The 26,646-nt window shown below is 37.6% G+C and overlaps 1 protein-coding gene across 1 annotated transcript in view; it reads right to left on the reverse strand.

Annotated features, from left to right (window-relative positions):
* Nucleotides 1-26,646, reverse strand: part of SORBS2 (sorbin and SH3 domain containing 2) — a 177,031-nt gene that overhangs the window by 25,804 nt on the left and 124,581 nt on the right. The window contains 10 exon segments of the mRNA XM_058525010.1: nt 823-951; nt 1,041-1,155; nt 5,549-5,595; nt 6,972-7,060; nt 10,345-11,931; nt 14,280-14,467; nt 18,033-18,082; nt 22,694-22,750; nt 24,930-25,013; nt 25,711-25,869. Of these exon segments, the coding sequence (XP_058380993.1) occupies nt 823-951; nt 1,041-1,155; nt 5,549-5,595; nt 6,972-7,060; nt 10,345-11,931; nt 14,280-14,467; nt 18,033-18,082; nt 22,694-22,750; nt 24,930-25,013; nt 25,711-25,869 (2,505 nt within the window).

The following is a 26,646-nucleotide window of genomic DNA, read 5'->3' on the forward strand; positions in this document are numbered from 1 at the left end:
AAGAAAAGATAGTAGAACTGGATAGGCTGCTAGTGAAATTTGGGTCAGTCATGAGGTCTGGAAAAGTCCCACAAAAGAAACAGCACTGCATAGATGACTCTTCAAAAAGGCTCCCCAGTGAGAAATGTCTTCACTACTTTAGGTTCATTCCCTGATTCCAACATAACAGAAAAGTCAGTATTGGGACATGTCTTTTTAAAAAAATTTGAATAATAAGGCAGCAGAACAACAATACATTTTTTTCCTTTTTTTGCTGAGGAAGATTCTCCCTGAGCTAACATCCACTGCCAATCTTCCTCTTTTTTTTTCGCTTGAGGAAGATTAGCCCTGAGCTAACATCTATGCCAATCTTCCCCCACTTTGTATGTGGGTCGCTGCCACAGCATGGCTGACGAGTGGTGTAAGTCTGCACTTGGGATTCTAACTCTCGAACCTGGGCTGCCGAAGAGGAGCACGCCAAACTTAACCATTAGGCCACAGGGCTGGTCCCAACAATATTTTGAAGTATATTAAAGGGCTTTTCCTAAAAGGCTTCCCTATGTATAACTCCTTGATATTCAGCCTGAGGCTCCCCTTGGAAAGGTTTTGGGGCCTGCCAGGCTAAACCACAGACGAAAAGTCTCTCTGAGAAGCTTTGTGTCCTGCAGGGGACCTCTCCTGGAAGGACACAAGGGGTGGTAGGTAACAGTGACTCAGGGCCTTATGGGGTCCTTTGTAGAAAATGGGGAAAATCAGAAAAATGTCTAAGGAAGAAGATACCGATTTTAGTTTTGAAAATATACAGCCTTTCAAATGCACTGATGAAGAAAACAGCCAGGCTACCTTTCTCAGTGACAGCTCCACATTTGTGTCCGCATTGAAATTGTATTTGGCTATAGCTTCTCCGATTTCTCCAGGCTGGGCGGGGGGAGGTGGTCTCGCAGGCTGCGCTTTTTCAGGAGGGGTGAGTTTCTGTGAAGGAAAACAGTTATTTATTCTTGACCCGTGGTGACTTTGGAAACAACAACCACGTAAGTGGAAACCTCTTCCTAAGGACTCACCTCTACGTATGAGATTGGGAAAATGCCCACTCTCCCGTGATGCTCTCCCTCATACCAATTTTGATCAACTTTCCTGAGGATGTAGACAGTATCTCCTTTCTTAAATGACAGCTCCCTGGAAGAGACATGTTTAAATGCTTTTTTTTTTTCCTTGATGTATAGAAATTATTCTTAAGATCAACATGTTCATTAGATCTGTATTTGGCTGGAAAATATACTTCCAATATTAAAAGTTCTGTCGAGCCCAGTTAGATAAAGATTTCCCTTACAAATTTTTAGAATTCACTTACAAGATTATAACTTTAGAAATGATTTCAGAAAGAACAAGTGTCAACATCACGTCTGATATAAATCACGGGCACATTAATACGAAATTTAAAGGGGGAGACAGGCTGTAAGGATGGATTAATTCTGTACTGATTATTTTTTTGTCCTGAAGCTAGTTAGCTAGTTACTTACTTCTCTCTCTCTTTTTCTGTCTCCTGTTAATATGCTAAAACTTACAATAAGGAAAATACATATCATTTAGCCTTAGCACAGAAGTGCCAACACCAGAAAAACTTTTATTTGTGGATCCTTGAAGCTGGTTGACAGGCATTTAAGTAGAATATCTTGATAAGGAATTTATTTTGTGAAACAGAAAAGATTTCATACTTTTATTTTTCAATGGGGCACAAAGATACACATTTTTTTTCTTTTTTTATATTAAGGTATAATTGACATATAACATTATGTTACTTTCAGGTGTACAACATAATGGTTCAATATTTGTATATATTGTGAAATGATTACCATAATAAGTCTAGTTAACATCCATCACCATACATAGTTATAAGCTTTTTTTTTACTTGTGATGAGGACTTTTAAGATCTACTCTCTTAGCAACTTTCAAATATGCAATGTAATATTATTAACTGTAGTCACAAAGATAAACACATTTTAAGTGCAAAGACATTTCCAAATTGCTTGTTGTCTTCTTTATATATTTTGTTTTTAAAAAATAAAAATATTTTCAAGACACTAACTATGCTTTTCCATTTTGGTTGTTTCTAAGAAGACAGAAGGTAAATCCGAGTATTTAATTTTAAGTTATAAAGATTACTTATTTTGAATAATTCATGCCTAAATTCTCGCCCTCACTGTATCAGTTTTTCATGACTTCATCATCCAGGTAATTGTGTCTGTGTGTTATTTTGCCTCCACAATTATATCTTGTTGGAGGGCACTTATTTCATGCCTTTCCCCAAGAACCCACTTTCTTATACATCTGCCTTCCCCATTCCGGAATCTTCTGCATTGTTTAGTTCAGAATCTTGAGCTGGCTCATTTATTTGTGTGGAATATACAGTAAAGAGAGGTTTATATCAGATGTAGAATATTTCTCATTGATTAAAAGAATTAATTGAAAAAACTGTTGCATATTAAAAGAATTATTACACATTTAGAAGTGCTAAAATCTTCACATTGCAAGTGTGTTAAATTTTCAGTAACCCTAAAGACAAAGAGATTCACAGAGTCTTACATTCAAATATAGTACTTCCCTCTTTTGTGCAAGTGCCTGATATAGAAGACAAAAAACAAAATATTTAATATTTACAGTTTTATTTGTACCAGGTATGTTTTGTTTCTGGAAATGAAACTAGGAAGCTTAGCTTTTTAAAAAAAACGACATGTAAATTAGAGACAACTAGCTATTTTTCTTTTAAATGTGAAAAGAAATCTTTTCTATTTATAAAGGTTTGCATTTAAATTTTTAAAGTGTCTAGATAAAGGACAGTAATCTCACTTAACAGTTTTCAAAATTGTGTCCTTCTCATCTCAGAGCTCGAATTTCTAAGAGTCCCATTTTGATAAGTTTGCTTTCTCCCCCAACCCCACCTTTGAAGAGTGGCCTCTGATAACCTTTGGAAATGGCATTTTATATCTTCTTCCTGTTTAACAATTGAGACATTAAGTTTGATGGTTACGTAGCTGTATTTCTTTCTTTTTTTCTTTTTAGGAAGACTGGCCCTGGGCTAACATCCGTGCCCATCTTCCTCTTCTTTATATGGGATGCCGCAGCAGCATGGCTGATGAGTGGTGCGTTGGTCTGTGCCCAGGATCTGAACCTGCAAACCCCAGGCCACCAAAGCAGAGAGTGCAAACGTAACTGTTACGCCACCGGGCTGGCCCCGTCATTTCTTTTTAATTAAACTTTGTTGTAGTAGGTAAAGATAGCTTTTAAAATTGGTATTTATTTGCAACAGATATGTCCGTCTCTTGTTTATAAGACGTTAGGCACAAAAAGCACTGACATCTAGCTTTTAATTGAAATGACTTAAAAATGTGGCTAGCCAACTAGGAGGATGTGCAACTATGACATACAACTATTTACTGGGGCTTTGGGGCAAAAAAGGAGGAGGATTGGCAATAGAAGTTAGCTCAGGGCCGGTCTTCCTCAGCAAAAAGAGGAGGATTGGCATAGATGTTAGCTCAGGGCTGATCTTCCTCACACAAAAAAAGTGTGGCTAGCAACTTTCAGTGCTGTGTGTGTGAGCCTTTTAAAGCTGCATGAGTCGTCCATAACCTTGATTTTTATGTCAAATAGGTAACCATATTGGGTTTAATGAACACCTGCTCTTTACATCTCCCAAGAACAGAACAAGAATAATGTGATCAAACTGCAGTAAGATAAATTTATGGTATGAGGGAAACATTTTTTTCTTACTAAAATTATGGGATGGCTTCCATGGGTGATTCTTTCATCTATTTCTCTGAAGGCTTATACAATTAGATTTTTTTTTTTTTTGGTGAGGAAGATTGTCCCTGAGCTAACATCTGTGCCAATCTTCCTCTATTTTGTATGTGGGACGCAGCCACATACAAGCATGGCTTGATGGGTGGTGTGTAGGTCTCTGCCAGGGATCCAAACCCTGCGAACCTTGGGCTGCCAAAGTGGAGTACAGACACTTGAACCACTACACCACCAGGTCGGCCCCTACAACTAGATTTTGTTGGGTTAGGAAGACTTTTGTGAAAGGTCAGAGTGCTGCAGACAACCCTTCAGAAAGGCTGTGCCATCTTTAATCCCAGGGGCAGCATGAGGGAGAGCTGACTTCCCAAAACTTTTGCTAACTCCGGGTATTCAAGATAAGGGGTGTGGTCTGAGAGGGAGGGAGGGGCTTGGCCCTCGGAGTAAACAAAATCCAGTGACACAATCAACACCCCGAACACCTTTCCTCTGCATTGCAAGTAATCTTTCTCTCAAAGCTTGTGTTTTATTAAGCCTTCTCAAAAAACATGTGAGTCCTGGGCCAACACCCTTTCTATTTCATATGGCTTATCATTCCTCAGAGTTTCCTACATTGAAGGAAGCTTTTGACTGGTTGTCACAAAGTAGAAATGAAATTTACATGTTTTCTATCATTTTATAAAACCCACATGCATTGTGCAAATTGTCACACCATATCCAAAGAACAATAGTTGGGACCAGAGTATAGTAGAAACAAAGCAGATGTTAGTTAATAATTAAAAAAAAAAGATGTAAGCTTTTCTTCAGGATTTTTTTTTTAACACCAGATTTAAGCCATGTTCAACGTCTTAATTTCTAAACAGCATTTTCTTATTTAGTTCATTCCCTATCTCAGTGGCATTACCAAATTCTGAGTGATTTTATTTTTTATGTCTTATGTTAGAGACAGTTTCTAGAACTATTAATTCATATAAGATGAATTTTTATGAATAAAATATTTTGGTTATTATATACATTTAGTCTGAACAACATAGAGTAATTTAATGCCAATTTACAATGAATTAAATATCTTGAATTCTAATGGGGACCAAGGTTTCTTAACTAAAGTCTGTGCACATGGGCCACAACAGAGCTGAAGACTCCCTCCTAGTTAAGCCTACTCATGTGTTTAGTACTAGCCTTTCTCAACCACATGCCCATCTGAAGAACAAATTCCTAAAGAAAAAAGGTAAAAGAAATATTGCTGCACAGAAGTATGAAAACACCAGCATCAAAAGACCCACAGGAGAGAACTTTGCTCAGAATCTCTAAGCTTTGAGTGTTGAGACTTGGAGATTTTACTATAGGAATCTTTGTACACAGTTCTAGTCTTCAACCCCACAAACTATCCTCGATATAGCTGGATAAGTACATGTTATCAAATTCTCCCAGTTAGTGTTAATTACTCCCTTACACTTTATTTTTACTTCATTCTTGACACGAAAATTCTAGAAACAAAGATTCTTAGTTTCTTTTTGTTTTTCCTATCCTTTTGAACTCATTGTGCTCTATCTAACATATTTAGTGTAATTTAAAACTCAGTGATTCTCAACTAAACTTAAAATGAAAATAAAATTACCCACATCCCAATTAATTCAGAAGGAACCATTTAATTAGAGTGGATTGCTGAATTGGGAATTAGGCCTTGTTTGTAATCTATCTCATTGCAAACTTGTAAAGTTTTACCAAAGTATTTAAAGCCAACTTAAATCATACAATGAATAGTTATCTTACTTACTTAGATGTCTGAGCCTTAAAATCGTAAACAGCTTTTGCAGGCAATTTCTGAAAAGGAAGGTAAACAATTAGCACTAACTTAAAATTTGGATTTTCTGTAAGAAAGCAGTTTCACGTGAATTAAAGAGAAATGTAATCTCAAGGAATGATTAAACATATATAATGTAAATCCTATATGCAACTTGTGAATAAGTCAATTAGTTCTTAATTTAGATATTTAAACTATAACAGAAATATAACAGATGATTTATTTACCATAACTATTGAATATCATATTTCATCTTACGAACTAAGGTAGATGAATGCTGTAATTGGAGAATAAAACGCCTGAAGAGGATTCTATCCTAGGTATAATTTTGACTGTAACCAAGGCTTTTCTTGGGATAATTACAGAAGGTCAGTTGCTCTATGTCCTATGTATTGACACAAGTCTTTCTGAATTGTGATAAAAGGACTGAAAAAAGTCATGAAGGAAATCATCATCCCTTTTCCTAAACACTTATTAACATAGTAGCAAAGAAATATTAGCCCAATTATCACTGGGAGGCTAGTTAGTGGCCCAAAGTCCAGGTTTGATCATCTTGCATTCGCTGGAGGGTTCAGGAATTTGGCACACAGTAAACCAGCTGCTCAGCTTGTAGTCACGGTATGATGTGCTCACCTTCAATCTTTGGCGCCCACAGATCTGCCTGGGGCACCCTGTACCCTACAGCTAGCTACTCCAGCTCTTCCTTCTCCACTTCCCAACAATCCCCTCACTCCACTCTCTTTCCTTGTGATTCTGGTGAACTTTAGGCAACTAGACCCTTCCTGACATATTTGGGGGTCCCACAGGCACTGGATTATATTAGACACCTGTAGACATTCTCCTGCAGGGGCTGCCAGTCCAAGACCAGCTTTCAGTTTCCATCAAACCGTCACGAATGAACCAGAGCTTCAGCCCTGGCTCAGGGCCATGGACAAAGAACCAGCTGGTAGGTGGTTCCTAGGGGCAGTGATTTTCTCCAACAAATGCAGGCCAGCGAAAATTATTTATGTAGAATTTGTATTGATTTGCAACACAGTTGACCTAGGGCTCTCCCCTTTTTACCGGGCCAGAAATTTGTACAGGGGAAATCTCCTTCCTCTATGGGCTGGCCCAGCTCAAGACTCTTTTATACCACACCTGTTAATTCATGGGTGTCAGGTCAGGACTCAGAGAGGCCTCACTACCAAAACTGGACCACAGCTGGGAGAGATCTGCAGGTAGGGTCCGAATGCAAACCACTTCTCCTTCACTCCAGGGAAAACTGTTTCTAGTTTCCCCGTTGTCATTTTTACGTTTTTAATCTGGATTCTTGACTGGTTTGGGACATAACTTTGGCTTGCAAGTGCTTTAGCAAGTATGTTGTTTTAAAAGACTCAAACGCTATTGAACCGACTACCTCTTTTTCTGGCGTTCCTCTTCTTTCCCTCGGTGCACTTCTCCCCAAGTCAGTCGAAGTGGATGAGTAACTTCTAGGGGACTCACGGTCTATTGGAAAGGACAGGGCCAGAGTGAGTACCCACTTAATTAAAAGCAGATTTGTTTAGCCATTTTCCCCTGGTGGCAACTATTTTTCCCCTCAAATTTGGAAAGACGCCACAATGGAATACACGGGTATAAAACTCATAGGTAATTATAAATTCGTGATATGACACGAAAAAAGAGCATTTCAAAAGGAAAAATATCCAAGGATGCAGAAGTATTATAATTGTATACATAAATGTAATTGTTACATTGTTCATATAATTATGCTACAGCACCTGGTGTAGACAATTCATAGTTGTAGGGATTTTTCATCTCAAAGATTTTTTAATTCCTTCTATTTCTATTCTTTTTGCCTCCAATTTATAATTACTGTAGAAGGCCTGTAGAAGATGGAGAATTTGAAAACCGCAACAATTTATAGAAACTGAAACATTTTGTGGAACAAGAATTTAAGAATGTAGTAATGAAAAAGAAAGGGAGAAAAATAAAGAAAGCATGATGATGAGAGAACTATGGTCATGTCCATTCTACCCTCTCTCTCTGTTTTTAAATACTCATTGAGTCTTAAGATGTCATCTTGAGGCTTAAGGCCGAAAAGGCCCTTCTTTATCTATGGCCTTCCCTTGTGCTCAATTACCTTATCAAAAAGAAAATATTTATGCCAATAAATGAAGCAATAAAAATTCTCTAAACAGAAAGTATCATATTGGTTGCCAAATTACTTATGAAATATTGAATTGTTTTTGTTCACCTTAAAATAAAGTATAAATAATTTCATTTCAAAATTATGATTGCAAGTATTTCTTAATAGTATCTTATACTTTATACATTTATATGTGGAAATGTAACTAGAGGTTAAAAGTATTCCAGTAGCCTCTGTTGTAAAATTTTACCAAAATAACTGGGTCAAAATTTATAAATTCTTTCCCTTATCCCTTTAATAAATTTAGTTATATTTAATAACAAGAAGCATGGAAAATAAAGTAAATCCATCTATAAAAGAGTTAAGAATGTTGATCCTTAAAGAAAACATTGTGTAAAGGTTCTGACTACTTTGATTATAAAGAAGAACTGTCTACTTAACAGCAGGTGGGGTATCAGTTACAGGACATACAGGGAGAACTATTTAACTCTCTGTGAGTTGTGAATTCCAAAGTCTTTAGGCTTAAGAAGGTAACATGGCCATAAATATCTCAGGTAAAACTTAACTACTTATTTTCATGAATGCTAGAGGATTTTGTGTATATTTTTCATTCTAACTTAATATATTTTTATGATCATAGGGCCTTCATAATGATCAAAAATTTTAAGTTACTTTTACTAACCCATAGAATATAAACTATTTTTCACTTGGATAAACCCAACTGGAAAGCAAATATTTTATTAAAATAGGAAATACTCTCTAAATGCATTTCAAAGCCCTCTCAAATCATGTTTCAATAATGTACTCTGCACATAAATTGAGAGATGATTATTTAAGGATATTGAAAAACTGGAAAAGGTAGCTAATTTATTTCAAATATTAAATTCCGACATGTCTCAATCAGTGAAAATTTCAAATTGTCGAAATTGATTTTAAAAATTCTAATCTATTGTTTTTGAAGCATGGTGCAGAGTATAAATGGAAGCAAAGATAAATACTAATAATATAAAATTTGTGCAATGACAATTAACAACTGAGCCATATTTATTGTATTAATATGAAATTTGAATTATGTCTCTTTTTTGTCTATAGAGATTATATTCTATACTACAAATTCTGAATTATTAGGAGTTTGAATCCATTTCTGCTACCTTCTCTCTGTGTGACCTTGGTCAAATTTCTTCTCTCTGGGTCTCAATTTCCTCAGTTGTAAAACTGTGCTTATAGAAATACCTGTCAGCCGGGTTTATACCAGTGTATGATATGTAAGATAATGTATGATTTGCAAGTATCATCCATATGTATGATATGATAATGCATGTAAAGCACTTTGCAATGTCTGGTGCATAGAAGACTCTGTTGATGATCCAAGTTTCAGCCTGGAATGTTCATTCCAGCTTCTTAAAATTTCAGTAGTAAACAGATGCACTTTAAGAATTAATGAAAAGAATTGCATAAAAATATCAAAACACCCTATGCTTTTCAGTTATGTAAATCTCAAAAAGCATCTTCTGCATTTGAATTGCTATTTGTCCTTGTGTTGCCATTTCAAGGTGATAATCCATCTACAAAAACAGAGTTGAGAGTCACTTTTAACCTAAATGGTCTAATTCAAATGTCAATATAGGATTGTTTTAGCAGAAATAGAAAATAAATAAGTAATGGAAAGGAAGAGAAAATAAATATACTGAGTGATGGAAATGAAACTTTTATATATACAGCTTAAAGACACATTCACAAAAATTTTATCCCAATTGTGTCCTTTAACTGGAGAAAGTTATTAGCAAATCCTACTTTCTTTTTTTTTTTGTGAGGAAGACCAGCTCTGAGCTAACATCTATTGCCAATCCTCCTCCTTATTTTTCCCCCCCAAAGCCCCAGTAGATAGTTGTGTGTCATAGCTGCACATCCTTCTAGTTGCTGTATGTGGGACGCGGCCTCAGCATGGCCGGAGGAGCGGTGCGTCGGTGCACGCCTGGGATCCGAACCCGGGCCGCCAGTAGTGGAGCGCGCGCACTTAACCGCTAAGCCACGGAGCCGGCCCCCTACTCTCTTTTAATCATTCATCAATTATGTTACATATTTCAGTTTTGCTTCCTGAGTGTTTTGATATAGTATCTTTTGTACAGAACATGAGCAAATTATTTATTGAGTGAATGAAGTTAAATATATATATGAAGTTAATGTAAAAATCAAGGAAAAGGCTATTTGTTAAACTATTGATTTTGATTCATTTTACAGAAAAAAAAGCTAACGCAAAGTTGTCAGTCTCTTAAGGATACTGATATGCAATTATGGTTTCTGTCTTGAAATCTTTTTAATCGCTAAAATGTTTAATTTATTTCAACCTGAGTAACAGTTGTTTCAACGCTAACATTAAGCTACAAAACGGTTTTCCCTTTCGATTCGAACGAGTAAATTTTTGTGAATTGATGATCACTTTAAGCCACACAGCAGGTCCAAATGTCACATGGGCACATGAGAACTATTCAGTAAGACGTTTGAACGACAAGCATTTGCTTCACAACACATAACGATGCCAAGTGGTCTCACAGCTCAGGAATGATGAGATGTAGGAATGGAAAATGGAGGAGCTGGAGGGTGGGTCTGAATCACAAGGTAAAAGAAAGAAAAGTTCATCCACCTTGGAGATGCAGCGCACTCTCATGGTCTTGGTGGTGGTAGTTGTTGTTGGCGGTGTCCCCGTCTTGGAAAGAGGCACTGCGTGGCATTCTCCCACAATCGTTCTGGTACAGTGGACAACGAACAGCACCATCTTGAGGCAGTGGGTGGAAAGGCTGGTGCGTGGGGCTCCTTTTCAGAGCGTTAAGTGACGAATTCCTTTCGGGAATATCTGGCAGCAGTTCACTGATAAGACGGTGCAATATACTGTTGTCTGGCAAACTTCCTCTTCTCTTTTCAGCTTTAATTTGGTCACAAATGTCTTTAAGGGCAGAGTCCAGAGCCTCAAATACAGACGTTTTACATTTCGCCTTTTCAGTCTGTTTTTTGGGAGTTGAACTTTTTTTCCTCCGGAAAGGCACGGGACTGACTAGAAATGCAAGTTTAGAAAGGCCGGGGTCCATTTCTTGTCTTTTGGGCTCTTCGATGTGTTCATGTTTAGCTCTTTCGTGTTTTAGCATTGTGGTAAATCGAGTGTAGGAGGCAGGGCATCTTCCTTTGCAGGAGCTGATGAGGTGCCGGTGATGGTGGTGGTGATGGTGGTGGTGATGGTGGCTGGATCCATAAAAACTTTCAGACGACGTGAAAGAAAAGTGATCGAAATCACTCTCACTGCAAAAGGAGGATCCTTCTACATGAATGTAATCACTGTGGTCAGACACAACTCCGTCTTGGTCACTATCGGAAAACTCCACGTGAGTTCTTGGTTGCTCATCGCTGGTGACCTCAATGTGAATTGGCACCAGGGTTTTAGACTTGTAGCTTTGTTGTACCTGAGAAGGGTGTCGACTTTGATTTTCTTCTTCCAGCAAAGACTCAATGGAGAATCGCCTTTTGGGACACAAACCATTTTGCTGTGATTCCAGGGTTACGGGAGATAACATATCATCTCCTAAATTTGGCATGGATTTGGACTTTTGAATCAGCTTTTCAAATTCAGAGATGCGGGTGGGCACCATGTCTCTGGGCACCTCCTCCGTGGAGGACTGGCTCCACCCATGGAGCAGGCCCTTGCACTGCTGCTCCTTTTCATACTGCATTATCCTCGACTTCACCGAGCAAATCACCTCTGAATTCATCAAATCCTTGCGGTTAATGCGGTGCATTTTCTTGTACATTTTTAGGAACCCTGGGGCATCGTGGGCTGACCTGTGTCGAAGCCTCGATCTGCCATTACCGCGGCCCTCCTGGACATAGGGGGAAGCCCACGTCATGGAGCAAGTCTCCTTGGAGTCCTCTTCACACAACAGAGAGCCCATACTTTCCGACTTGGTTTTCGGGTCAGGGAAGCTATCGCAGTCATCATTTAAGAGATCATCACAACTACGGGATTTGATTTTGGGGGAAACTGTTTCTTCGGTGCTGCTCCAGATCTCTGCATTTTGTCGGGCCATTTGCCAGCCATTCTTGAAAGTAATGGCCCGCTGTGAGTCCCGGGGGACGTCCAAATGCTGTCCGTAAGTGTTACAGTAATCTAACTCATTGGAGGGGAGGCCGTTGAGCCCTGAGTAACTGCAAAGGGATGGACACATTTTGCTATCATCCCCACCTTTTAATCCAGGGCAGCGTGGTGAAAGAGAGACATTTGGAGAAGTTAAAAGGTTCACAAAGAGGAGAGCATGTCAGTTAGTGTCGGACAGCACAGCAAAGAGAGAGCAGTTAGCATGGTTTAATCTAGACATTGATTGTTACACACGTAGCTTCAGTTTTAGAGAGAATAATCTAATTCTAAAGCATGGTAATACTTTTTCAATGAATGTAGCTTTGCAGATATTAGAGTTTAAAAAACCATATATAAAAGGTAATTGGTGTGGCTAATATCCCTATTTCCATTGCTTACTTCATACATCTTTCTGCAAATATGGTATGCCAAAAACACAAGAATACCTTGTAAGCCAGTAGCATGACCTGGTAGTAATTTAAAGGTTTAGCAATTAATGCCAAAACTGTTATAGATTTAATCAATTTAATAGAGTCAGGATTTGAGTCTTATTTGATTTATAATAATAGAGAGGTAAAGAGTAATTTATAAATTTACATTTAATTAATACTCCCATAACTGTATCAAATAATTTTTCATGGGCATTTGATGAAAAAGCTATAAGACGAAGTATTTTCCAAAATTGCAAAATCAAGATGCTGTGAGTTATTGTTGCTAATATTTCCCAAAAAAATAACTAGGGCTTCTTTAAACAAACTAATTTACCTCTTTAATTTCTCTACCTTCAGCCTCCTACTAGGCAAGTTCTCATAAGGATAACTGGATATAATGTAAAATTTTCATCAGAGGTAAATGCATCTTGCTTTTTTCCAGGGAAGGACTTTTTAAAAAAACATTTGCAATTTGATAATAGAGAGCTAAACCTGACCTCAATTTGGAATATGTATGGAAATATTCTTTTCTTTTGCTTTGCTGAGTTAACTAATAAATGAGAGGCCAAATTACACCTAATGGGACATTTTCTTCTTAGAAAGAGACCTAGTGGAGGAAGATGTCTCTATTGACAGCTCCTGCCTTACAATCTTCCCCAAATTCTTCAAAAGTAGATAAGTGCATTAAGTACATATGTAATATTTGGGAAAGGAAGTTGACTTAACCTTCCCTACGATGAAAACAAGGATCTAAATTAATCAGAATCCTTTTAACTTTTGGAGTAGCGTCTGAGCATAATGAATCAATGGCATTTCATGACCTATTTGTTACCTTATGGTATTTGCATAAATGAGAAGAATCTGATAAAGGTATCTATCTCTGTCTACTGAGGAAAGGTATAAAGAAAGGGGCTCCGTCCCTCTGAACCCTCCAGTTAGCATTCACAGTTTCACTGGGCCATGGAAGAGAGCTAGTGCCTCCTGCCTATCCAGGGTCCAGTCATCAAAACCAGCCGATCTTTTGCCCACAAATCAGCCGCCACTTAGCCTTAACTAACACGTGGCAACACTTCTAGTGCCTACATTTGATACATGTAGCTGAATCTGTGCTATTTTATGGAAACTTCTGTTAGAGCTCACTTTCTCCACACATTTCAAATTCCTTCTCTCTTCTGTTGCAACCCCAGGAGATTGGAGGAGACTGTGGGGCCCCAAATTTGGCATAGCCCTGGGTACCTATGGATGCTAGTTCAATCCTCAGTCTCCATCTTAGGAATATTCCTATTATGGTGGCAGTAATGCATGAAACGATATTTCAGAGACCTGAAAGAGTGACTTGCTCCCTTTCAACACAGCTCACTTAATTTCCAGAGAAGAGACAAGCCATACAGAAAAATGGCTTGGTGATATCTAAATTTTATAATTATGGCTTGAACCAGGTAGTTCTTACCAGTGGACTGTTGTGAATCGAACACTGTTACATGCAGAACATGGATATTCTACTGTGTAAATGAATACTGACCAAAATATAGAGTAAACGATCAAAGAAATGACTTTCATAGGTTAGGCAAATTTTTATCTAGAATTAAATAATTAAAAAAACCCAATTTATGTTTTAGGCATCACTCTTCTCTGTTGCTGCTTTTAATTTCTATTCTATAAATTTGATTAATTTTGCTCGTTGTAACATTAGAAAAATTTGACAATATGCAAACGTTTATTAACGTAACCTTTTAATAGCCTGATAAGAAATTAGATACTTTGAACTTGTTCAAAAAAACCCACAAATGATATATTTGGAGGAAAAAAGCATTAATGGATGATAGAGTCCTTTAAGCCACTCAAATGGGTCACCAAGCTGATTTAGTCTGTGTGTAAAGAAAGCTATTCTGAAACTATACTTTATTCAGGACACTGCATTTAAATGCTAACCGTCTCTGGATGGTGATGACTGGACCATTCTCACAGGGTGCTCTAGGTTAACACACCAGTAAATTGTTTATACGTCTGTTTATTCTTGCTCACCTTTTGCTCTTGATGGGGAAGAAGGAGAAGAACTAATGAAAGACTTTGTCAGGGTGGAGCTTGATCCTGGGTGGTCAGCTCGACTGGGACTGGTCCTGCTTGCACTGGGGTCCCCCAAGCCCCTCGGCTGCCCCACTGCAGGCTCGCTCTTCCTCCTTTTCCTGAAGTCACTGGCCATGCTCGCAGAACTGAAAGAAGGAATCAGCTTCAGTCTGGTTGGTGTTGGAGGAGGTTAACACGTGAACCAGACAGACTGGTGGAACGTGCTAGTGACAGTGGTAGAACTCCTATCCCCCACCCCCCAAAGTGCATTCTGAGGAAGTCATTCCTTCATATTAAACATTATTTCTTTATAATCACCTCTTTAAAAAATTAACAGTTTTTTAGAGCAGTTTTAGGTTTATAGAAAAATTGATTGAAAAGTACAGAGAATTTCCATATATGATAGTCCCCCTTATCTGTAGTTTCGCTTTCCACGGTTTCAGTTACCCACGGTCAACTGTGGTCCGAAAATATTAAATGAAAAATTCCAGAAATAAACAATTCATAAGTTTTAAATTGCATGCCATTCAGAGTAGCATGATGAAATCTCGTGGTCCCACTCAGTCCCCCACTTGACTCATCCTTTTGTCCAGCAGATTCATGCCGTATGCGCTACCCACCCATTAGTCACTTAGTAGCCTTCTGGGTTATCAGATCGACTGTCATAGTATCGCAGTGCTTGTGTTCAAGTCACCCTTATTTTCCTTAATAATGGCCCCAACACGCAAGAGTAGTGATGCTGGCAATTCAGATATGCCAAAGAAAAGCCATTTAAGTGAAAAAGTGAAAGTTCTTGACTTAATAAGGAAAGAAAAAAAATCGTATGCTGAGGTTGCTAAGATCTACAGTAACTTTTATTACAGTACATTGTTATAATTGTTGTATTTTATTATTAGTTATTGTTGTTAATCTCTTACTGTGCCTAATTTATAAATTAAACTTTATCATAGGTACCTATGTATAGGAAAAGACATAGCATATATAGGGTTTGGTTCTATCTGTGGTTTCAGGTATTCACTGGGGGTCTTGGAAAGTATCCCCCACAGGTAAGGGGGGGCTACTGCATTCTCTTTCCCTTGCACATAGTTTCCCCTATTATTGACATCTTCTATTGGTGCGATACATTTGTTACAGTTGATGAACCATATTGATACATTATTATTAAATGTAATGAAAGCCCATAGTTTACATAGGGTTCATGTTTTCAGTTGAACATCCTATGAGTTTTGACAAATGTATAATGACTTGTGACCATGACTACTGTATCATATAGAGTAGTGTCATTGCCATAAAAATCCCCAGGGCTCTACCCCTTCATCCCTCTCTCTCCCTGAACACCTGGCAACTATTGATTTTTTTACTGTCTCCAGTTTTGCCTTTTCCTGAATGTCATATTGTTGGAATCAACAGTATGTAGCCTTTTCAGATTGGCTTCTTCATTTAGCAATATGCTTTTAAAGTTTCTCCATGTCTTTTTGTGTCTGGATAGCTCTTTTCTTTTTATTGTTGAATAATATTCCATTATATGCATGTACCACAGTTTGTTTATCCATTCACTTTTTGACGGACATATGGGTTGCTTCCAAGTTTTGGCAATTATGAATAAAGCCAATATAAATATTCAAGTGTAGGTTTCTTATGGACATAAATTTATAATCACTTTTTAAAGTAAAAATTCTTCTACTATTATAATATGTTTTGACTGATAATTCAGTGTTATTATTTGTATCATGTATCTTTTCTCCATAAAGAAGAGTTCCAACAACAGGAATATATCCAGAGGAGGGATGCCAAAATGGAGGAAAGGATTAGAAAAAAGGAAGACATCTGGTGAGATAAATTTCTCTTATCTCAAGATTTCCCTATAGCTTTGCCTAATAATCTTAGCTTTAAAACCTTACCTTGGAATTCCAAGATTTTTCTAGTTAAATAATGAATGGCCAATAATCTGGTCAGCAAATAGACTCTTAAAGAGTCCCATCACCCAGTTGTATTAAATGATGTTGACAGTCTATAATGGCAGGGAATTTTTATCATGGTTCTGGGTCTGTATAGTATCATCTAAAACAAACATTAGTGAACGAAGATATATACCACCCAGCATGTTGTCTGTCAAATCATTGCTAAAATTACATCAACACCACCAGCAACAGCGACACCAGCTCCTAGGAGCCAGCGATACGCTATCTGCTCTACTGACATTATTGTCCTATATAGCCTGCACAGCAAACCTATGATGTATGCCCTGTTATCACTGGTTTACAAATGAGTAAATGGAACACCCACGCTTTGCAAGTACAGAGGTGGAGCCAGACTCAGAATTTGTCTGCATTTTTCTAAGGAGGGCACCCATCTTCTCCCAGACCAGTTTTTGCTGTGATTAACTAGTCATCTGAGGGTCTGTGTGTCTTTATAACAATCCTCAGGTCAGATTAGAACTCTAAAATGCAACCATTTTAGGTGCATGTATAGATGTAAAAGACACAAAAAGCGGAGTTGAGGGAGTTCCTGTCTTAGTGACATTAATGTCATTGGATGGCACTCATGAACCCACGTTACAAAGGGCCCAATTACAAGCTTTTCTACTTCTGTTGATAGAAATCTAGAGAAGGGAAAATTAAGGTTATACAAATTTTTGTTGTTGATACAATGTGGCTGGGAGTTTGTATTATTCAATATTGCTATTGAGCTGTGTCTGAATTTCTGTAATATTTTAAATTAAGTGTGATATTTAAAGCCTACCAACAGAACTGCCTTGAGACTCTTAGGGCAGTTAGGACTACCGGTCACAAGCTATTTTGGTTCAGTTCTACTTTATCTCTGCTCTTTGCCAACTGCGTAAACTTGTAAGTTATGGAGCCCACGTTTCAGTTTACTCAGAGATAAAATGGGGATAATAATACTTAATGTATAGTGGTGTCTTTTTTTTTTTTTTTACAGTTTTATTTATTTATTTATTTTTTTGTGAGGAAGATCAGCCTTGAGCTAACATCTATTGCCAAGCCTCCTCCTTTTTTCCTCCCCAAAGCCCCAGTAGATAGTTGTATGTCATAGTTGCACATCCTTCTAGTTGCTGTATGTAGGATGCAGCCTTAGCATGGCCAGAGAAGCAGTGCGTCGGTGCGCGCCCAGGATCCGAACCCGGGCCGCCAGTAGCGGAGTGCGAGCACTTAACCGCTAAGCCACGGGGCTGGCTCGGTATAGTGGTGTCTTAAGAATTGAAAATGTTTATGTACTTAGAATGCCTGGTATAGACTAAGCCCTCATTTATTGGCAGGAACAGTATTTCTGATTTGTGTGGTCAGAGTATAACGAAGAAATATGTGTAGAACATAATTTAGAAAATGTTTTATAATTTATAAAAATTTTTTCAAATATATTACCTTAAATGCCAGCTCACAATAGTGAAAATTAGATGTTTATAATCCCCTTTAAAGAAAAGAAAACTGAGTATAGAGGAGACAAGGGAAGGGAAGAATTTCTCAGTCTATAAAGGAAACCAAAATTATTTCCCTTAATTTTTATAAATTCTTGAATATGATCATATAAAATGATGCAGAAACAAAATAAAGCAATTCATAGAGTATGGTGCTTAAACTAAAAGTGAGTGATAACATAATCCTCATTATTATTTTACTGAATAGTATTACTATTGAAAAAGTAACCACTGGTAGAGAATATTCTGGTTGCATAATATAATGAGATTCTTACCTAGTGGGTCTTTCCAGGCTTCTGTCTATAGAGGATTGATACAAGGAGGCCTGTTAAAATAGAAGAATAGTTCCATGAAAATTTTTATGATAGCAAAATTTCATTTGTCCATGGGCATTAAATTAGGTATCCTAAAAAAAATATTATCAAAATTGAGATTAAAAATACCATTTATGATCATAAAATGTCTTCCCAAAGAGAAATCATGTAATCTGATTTCTACTTTCTTTCTATCTAGTTTCTCTTCTAATATATTACACTGTATTTCTCTGTGTAACTCAAATTATCCACAACCCAAACGTTGCCTGGGGGAAGAAAGAAAAATCAATAACCACTCTTTCATGGAGGAAAATAGACTTCCTACATCAAGGAATGGTTTGATGTTTAAAAAAAATATTTGTAGTCATCTTCAATCCTTATGAATCATAAACCTTCTTTGTACATTTTTTGTCGTGTTGCCAAGTGTTATCTTTAAAACATAAAATTTAAGCAGAACTTGAGACACATTTCATCTGTCCACATAGACATGACATTTTAATAAAAACCACAGAATTTGGTTTGAAATTAAACTAAACTACCTGGCACTTAAATCAGGTACAGATTAATATCTTTCAAATTAGTTAAGGTCATGGTTAGTTTCAAATAAATGATTCAATGAACCAAAATGTAACCTTCTTTCAAAAAAGCGGATTTTTAATATTTTTTGTCAGAAAACCAACTCTTAGTTGTCTATGGTTGTAGAAACAAAGAAAAATAGATAACACAAGTTGATAAATAATTCCAAATGCTTATTGTGCACACCATTTTCATACTCCTTCATTCTGAACAGTACAATAAAACAGATATTAAGCAAAAATGTTAGCTATGACTTTTTCACTTCCCAGGGCCATCTACTGGAATAATTGCTGAAATATCTAACGGGCAAGAGAGGATCAGTATTCAGCTCTTGAATATCTGAGATGACGCTGCAAGATGTAAGTAACTGTGGCACAATGTCCAGAATGTATAGGGAAATGTAGACAAATGTATATATCTAGACGACTGTGTATCTACAGTCTTGGTTAGGTCATGGCTGAGGATCAATTTCTTCATCCCGAACTTTGGTCTGATGAAGAACCAAAACTCTAGTCTGAAATGTTCGTTCGTATAAAAGTTTAAGAATGTCAACCAGAAAGGCAGAATTCGACAAATTTTATCTTAAGTTCCTATCACACAGAAATATTTTACCGGAGTATTAAAAACCTATTTAGTGGAAATTAAACCACACTTTTAAAACTACTTCTATAACTTTATTTTCTATTTGTAAATTAGCACCAATTAACCAATTAAACTATGAGTACAGGATTTTGAGATTCTTTATGTAGATCAGTCTGACAAGCCCCCTTATGCATAACTCTAAAATTGCTTCTAATTTTTTCAGTTAATTTAACTAATATTTTCATTTAATTCCATCTTACTGAATGAGAATGGAATCTTGCCCAGAAATAAACAAAAGTGTCTCTCTGCAAGAGGATATTTTCCCCCCTTTCAAACAGAAAAGCATCTTCTAATATTTTTAGTTCCTAGAAAATATTTAGATTCCTAAATTCTTAGCAAATATAAAATTAGAAAAAAAATTTGGTCTGCTAATCTCATAAGTTTACATGATTATTTTAACTTGCTGAACTCTGAATTGGACACTGGAACGGTAGAAAAATAAATACTAAATAAGAAGGAAGGCAAACAAGTAAATAAATAAAACCAGATAATTATATTCCAATTTAGAAATATTAGTCCTACATGTTTGCAGAGGAGCAGCACCAAAGAGCCTCAGAGCATTGCCATCTGTGTGGATCACGGCTTTCGTGGGACACCCAACCGCAAACCACAGTTGATCCTCAAAAAGTGTCAATACCAGAACACCCTTAGAACACCCCTAGAGTGAACAGAAATTTTGAATCGCCAGCTTGGGATGAGCCTAAACAATATTGTAATATGAAAACGTGGTATAAGAAGAGAAGGCTCTACACTGATAAATTAATTGTATTTTAGACTTTGGCTGAGAAACTACAACTATTCCTCCTTGTGCTGGTTTCCACAATCAAAAATAAACTGAAACCAGTTCTGTGATTTTGTGTATACTCAAAGGAAAAGGTTCAGTATTAAATTATAAGGAAACGGTAAAAAGTCTAGAAAGATGACTGAGAGAAAAACTTGTAGGATAGTTATATGAATGGTACTCATCCTGGAATGGAAATTGTCTCCAGAAATGAGGTAACCTATTTTACTTATTGTGATCTACTGAGTATTTACATATTATCACTTATTTTAACACACCTAAGGGAAGGTCATCTTAATAAAGTATGACTTTTTCTGCTAAGTGATCATGTGATTAAACTTTGCTTAAAAAGTCTTACTTGTTCTTCATTAAGGCCGGTTTCTCAGTCATATTTATGGATTAAAAATATGTTATTCATGGCATATATTAGGCACCTGATAAACGGTAGCTAAGGTCATGTCTAATCAATTAGAAATTTTACGAGAAATGTTTTCCATAAGGTTTTTAAAGACAGAATGCAGAACCTTATCAGAGTATTTTTTTACACTCTGAAAAACCATGATGTGAAATTAATAAAGTAGTTAATATGCTACTAGGGAGTACAACACCCTCTCAATCTTGAAGAGATAATAGCAAGTCAGTTTAACCATCAGCAAAGAACTCTTTTATGTGATTTTTTTGCCACTACCATAACATCACAGAGTATATAGAATTGTTTCTACTATTCTTAGCCCAAGAATTATTGTGTAATGTTAATTATAGGAACTTATTTCACAGAAATCAATAGTTAATATGGAATAGTATTAAGTAAATAATTTGTTTCTAAAAGATTTAAGCTCTAAATACATCTCTTGAAAGTGCTAAGAAGTATAGTATGAAGGAAATAGCACTGAAGGCAAGGTTGAGAGGTCTGTGTTTTACTCTTAATTTGCCTTCATCTTACCCCGTGATTTTGGATATCTTTCTTCAAATTATTGGGCTCTACTTTTCTTGACTTAAAAATGAATGAGTTGGACATGGTGATCTCTAAATTCCATTTCAGTTCTCAATGAAACAGCCGCCTTAAAAACATCCTAGGAATATCTGACCAAAATATCTGACCAAATTGAATTCCAAAGTAAATTCTTGTGTTGTTCATATGTTAAAATAATACCCTTTCTTCAGATGTGAAGGTAACATAATACACAGAATAGAATTGCTTGTTGTATTTGATTTTCTTCAGATTATATGCCTGTCTACAAAACACAAGCCTTTGGAAATGACTGCATTCAATACCCCAGAATGTTCCTGATTACTCTATTTTACTTTTTATTTAATATGTAAATATTTCAATCACTTCTTTGTTCTAATATACACTCTGATGCATACCTCAGGGGAAATAATTTGGAATTGCAAATTGAAACTCCAGAAATTTGGGTATTTTCTCCTGAGACTGTGCCTGCAATTCCAGTTGTCACTACCATGTGTCAGTAGTACTTCTTGCAGGATAGGCCTCCTACTAGTTTTATTTTCTAGTTGCATACATTTAGCAGAGTTAAGACTTTTCAATGAAAATAAAATATTTATTAAATGTTTCTTGTATTGACATAGGCCCACAGAGCAACTACTGTGCAAAAACTACTGCAAAAACCAGTTTATTCACTTTGCTCCCATCCTAGCTGATTTTAAGGATTTCCATAAGGAGGCTTTTTATATAGCTGATGTTTAGCAAAACTGTCACTTTTGCTTGTGCCTACCAATGAGTCTTAAATCTGCTTTCCAAAATAATTTTATTTCTCTTTGTAGAGAGCAGGATAAAAAGCTTTTGACTCTGGATTGTTTTTGCCTTTTTCCTATTCTCTTTGACAAATTCAAATAAAATTTTGCATTGCCTGGCATAAATTTTCTTACCTAGCAGATTGCTGTGAACACTCCTAAATAAAGATGGCAAATGCATTTCATCTCATATGCCAGGGATAATCTATTATAGTGGCTACCTGGATTACAGCATTGAGAAGGATTAGTAATGTCTGTCAAGGGTGTAGAAATGGGAAGTTGTGACATGTGTCCCGGTTATTTGTCAGTTCTAGTCTTGATTTTATCTGATGCTAAAATCCACAAATCGTATTTGTCAGTTCTAGTTTTGATTTTATCAGATGCTAAAATCCACAAATCGTTTTTAGGAAAAGGAAAGAATTAAAATAAATTTTAGGAATACATGGGGCATAAACATCGGATTATCTAAGCATCTAAACCATCATGCTGCCTCCAAGCATGATGCTAGAATGGCTCTGAGAAGCTTTCTGGTAGTCTTCTACTCCGCCTTATCAAAACAGGTGGTTAACAGATGCGCTAAGACTACTACATTTGATTTTTGATTATCACAATCCTGGATGCCAGGACTACGCTGAAGAGCTCCAGTGACAGTTATGGCTGGAATGATCCTTCACCTACATTTCAGCAAGAGCCAACAACTTTGGAATAACTGACTTCCAAGCCATGATACTGGATACAACACAATGACGCAAAGACAGATTTTCAAAAACAGCTTAGACACTCTAGTGAATTCTAAAACACGGATGTTCAGAATCACAGTAACGGCTCCTAAGAGAAAAATCTGAAAGAGAGAGTAATTTGTTTTTACCTCATTGGAAACACCAGAAGAATGATCTTGAACATAGTCCAGAGCCTTTTTAGGAGGCTGGGTGTAGACGCACCACATAAGCAGAAGTGTAGAGATGGAATGAGGAGAATCAATGCAGCAAGGAATGAACATGTGGAAAAGGTGACAACAGTTAGAAATTGAGTGCTGATAGCATCAGATACACATAAAGAGTGACATGAATGGAGCAACATGGGGGTAGCCTGGGAGGAAGAGTGCAACGTTCGTAAATATTCTCAAGCACTGGGCAAAATTACTAGTGATCTGATTAGTATATTTATATACTCATTTTATCAAATCAAAATCAGCACTCCTAGTCTCTAGCCACAGAGGAATGCAAGGTATATTAAAGAAACATTAAAGAGCAAGTGGATAGCATGCTGGTGAGTTTCCATGTGTGGCTGAAAATGATTATAGAAAATGCTGATAATTTAGGCTCAGAACAGAAATTGGTATAGTCCCTATGAACTGTCTAATCAACAATAACAATACATACAAAATAAAGCTAGAGAATTTTTTTCCTCTAAAACAAAAAATGCGTTTATATGAATACTTGGATACAAATTAGGGGAAAAATGAGAGAAAACATTCTTCCTATTAGGTATGGAAATTCTAGGAAAAATTCTTTGATTTATATTCATTTACAGTCGCTTTGATCCAGTTCAATATGATATAATGAATCTAACCAAGTCTCCTTTGCATTTTAATGGATGAAAGGGACTACCATAACCACCCAGTACACAATATATGATCAGTATATGATGTGGTAAAAAAAAGACTGTACTCTCTGATTTTTAATAAATTCTGTGCAGTGTAATCGGTATGTTCTTTAAGAGTTTAAAATTCAGAAGAACCAGTGAAAGTATAAAAAGTATGTTGAGGGGCCAGCCCTGTGGCATAGTGGTTAAGTTTGGCACGTTCTGCTTTGGCAGCCCACGGTCATGGGTTCAGATCCTGGGCGTGGACCTACACCATTCATCAGCCATGCTGTGGCAGTGACCCACACACAAAATAGAGGAGGATTGGCACAGATGTTAGCTCAAGGCTAATCTTCCTCAGCAAAAAAAAAAAAAAAAGTTGACTGACACACATCAAATGCACTGCTGTTGGTAGATAGAGTTCCCCAATAAAACCTGAGTTAAGGGGCTGGCCCAGTGGCATACTGGTTAAGTTCGTGCGCCCTGCTTCTGGTGGCCTGGGGTTTGCAGGTTCGGATCCCAGGCATGGACCTACACACCGCTTATCTAGCCACGCTGTGGCTGCGTCCCATGTAAAGCAGAGGAAGATGGGCACGGATGTTAGCCCAGGGCCAGTCTTCCTCAGCAAAAAAAAAGGAGGATTGGCAACAGGCATTAGCTCAGGGCTAATCTTCCTCACAAACAAACAAACAAACAAAAACTTGAGTTAATAAAGGAAATTGTTATTTGAGGCTTGGGTTAACTCTTTATCCCAAATGGACTAAGCAATTCTTGTGAGGTCCACCTTTGGTAGGGGTCTGGGGACTAGATGTGGTAGCTTTCACTAGTAAGACTAGAAATCAAGGTCTACAGGGTGTCCTTATTTTTCCCTTTCCTTATATCCTTAAGAGTAAATGAGATATTGTATAGTGGGAACATTCTGGCAGTATATTATAGTGGGAATTGCTCAGAATTTTTTCTTTATTTAACTGGGTTTAACTTCTGACTCTGCCACCTGCTATCTTGGGCAAATTACTTAACGCCTCTGGTCTCCGGCTTCTTCTTATTGGAGGGGCATCGTGAGGACTCACTGAGACAACGAACACAGAACCCAGCACTGCCCAGGTGCTTGGTGATTCCTCAGCAAATGGGAGTTATGATAATTGTAATGATGATCATTATAAACATGATGGTGCTCTTCTGATTGAACTAGACCAAAACGGACTGTCAACAAATACAAATCTTCTATAAATCTGTAATAATGGTCTGAATATTCTAAGACAAAAACTATCTCGACATTTTGAATTTGCTTAGATACAAAGTAATCCTAATGCATGATTTGGTGGTAAAGAAAAACTATATGGGAGGTGTCTGAGCATTTGGTACAGACGTGAATGTGGGCCAAGGTGTACCAAATTTGTGTATCTAGTACACACTCAACTTTTATTCTCTAAATGACACCTATCTCTTCTGATAATACGTTTTATAAGTCAAACAACATTCTCCTAATTTTCTTACATTAATAGTCTAACCTCACTTACCGGGCGTCCAAACTCCAGTTCTGAAAAGAATTTATACCAGGGCTCATTTTCTAAATCTATGTCATCTGGATTTATGCGATCAGTCTGGAGCAGATGTGAAGGAAAAGGGAAGGAAAAGGCATACTGAGCTAAGTGAGGGAGATGCTGTGTGGCATGAAAAACACGCACACACATTCACACGCAGACATGCATCGACTCTCATCCAACAAATCTCAGCCGGAGAGAACAGAGGGAGTAAAGTAAAATGAGTTAAATTAGGATATGAAGATGAGCTTCGATGACATCACTTAGATCTCTAGTTATTTCCTCTGTCCGCCATTTCTAGTTTTCTCCTTGGCTTGATGCATAAACTATGAGAAACTCTCTGTGGCAGCAAGAATGAGCATTGATGGCACACCAGCGTATTAAAATAGGCTCAATTCAGTCACCAAGTGGCTCTCCTGGGTGAGTCGCTCCATCGCCCCTGCCCTCATGGGTCCCAGCACATAAGTCTGCTGTCTGCAGTCTGCAGACAGTTTGCTCAGGTGCAGGCATATGGAGAGCCAGGGGAGGGTAAGGTGGGAAGAGATACAAAGTGGGCGGAGGAGTGAGAGGTGCTGGGAGGCTGTTAGGGGTTGATTGGCATGAAGAACCTGGGGTCTTGGTGAGAAAGAAAGGGGCAGCAAGGTGGGGGTGGGGGTGAGTAGCCAGCTTCTGATTGTTTTCTTAGCCTCTGGAGAACAAGGGCTATACCTCAACGTCCCAACAGGCATTCAGTAAGTTAAAGAAGGAAGGAGCTCACCCAGATGGGAGAGAGAGCCGGGGTGCTCAGGCTTGGTGTGGGGAAGCCAGTCCTGGGCGGAGGGGAGGGGCTACCAGTTACTTCTCCATGTGGTGGGATAGAAATAGGCTTCCGGCCAGCTTCCCTTGGAACAGGTGTCAGAGTTGTTGGGAGAGGGGGCTGTAAGAAAGAGGGGTGAAGGAAAAACTGATTCATTAGATAGAGGTTCTTAATGGAATCGACAGGGCACCAGCTGGCAGTGCTTTGTGCTCTGCCTCAGGCAAGGCAGGAGGAAACGTTCTGGAAAAGTAAAATATCCCCGGGGCGGGGGCAGATAGCTTAGGAATGGTCTGGACCACCGAAAAGATGTGAAGACAAGAAGCCTCTCGGAAAGTGAAGAAAGATCATATTTTATGAGATACCCCAAATATCATCTCCTACCTGTTTACCTTGAGCTAGAGAGGTGGATTTGGGTAGGGTTTTTTGCATACTGAGGTTGGCTAAGGGTTGGGGAGAGGATGAGGGAGAAAAATCCCACCCTGGTTTGGTTGACACTGTAATTTAGAGAAAAAGCCCACTTTTATAATTGACAAGCTCCCCTCCGGTGGCTTCTGAATATTGTATTTAAGATAGACAAACTAAGAGTGTTAATATAAATGGTTTGAGAAAATACATACAATTGCTTTAGTAACAGAAAAAACAGATATGGAGCATTCACTTTACCCAGCGATACCCTTAACACTTTCAAATAATACGGGCCTGACCAGATTGATTCAGGCTGTTGGTTTTGTATTAAAAACGGATGCTTAAACTACTCCATATGGGTTATTACTTCTTTGATAATTTGTTACATGACACTAATTAAACATGGTGCAATTGAACAGTAGAATTTAAGTTAGGAAAAAAAAGAAGCCTTCTAGTTCCCAGAAGCCATTCACCCTGGCCATGACAGGATAT

This window comes from Diceros bicornis, chromosome 29 (genome assembly GCF_020826845.1).
Source record: "Diceros bicornis minor isolate mBicDic1 chromosome 29, mDicBic1.mat.cur, whole genome shotgun sequence".
Lineage (NCBI taxonomy): Eukaryota > Metazoa > Chordata > Mammalia > Perissodactyla > Rhinocerotidae > Diceros > Diceros bicornis.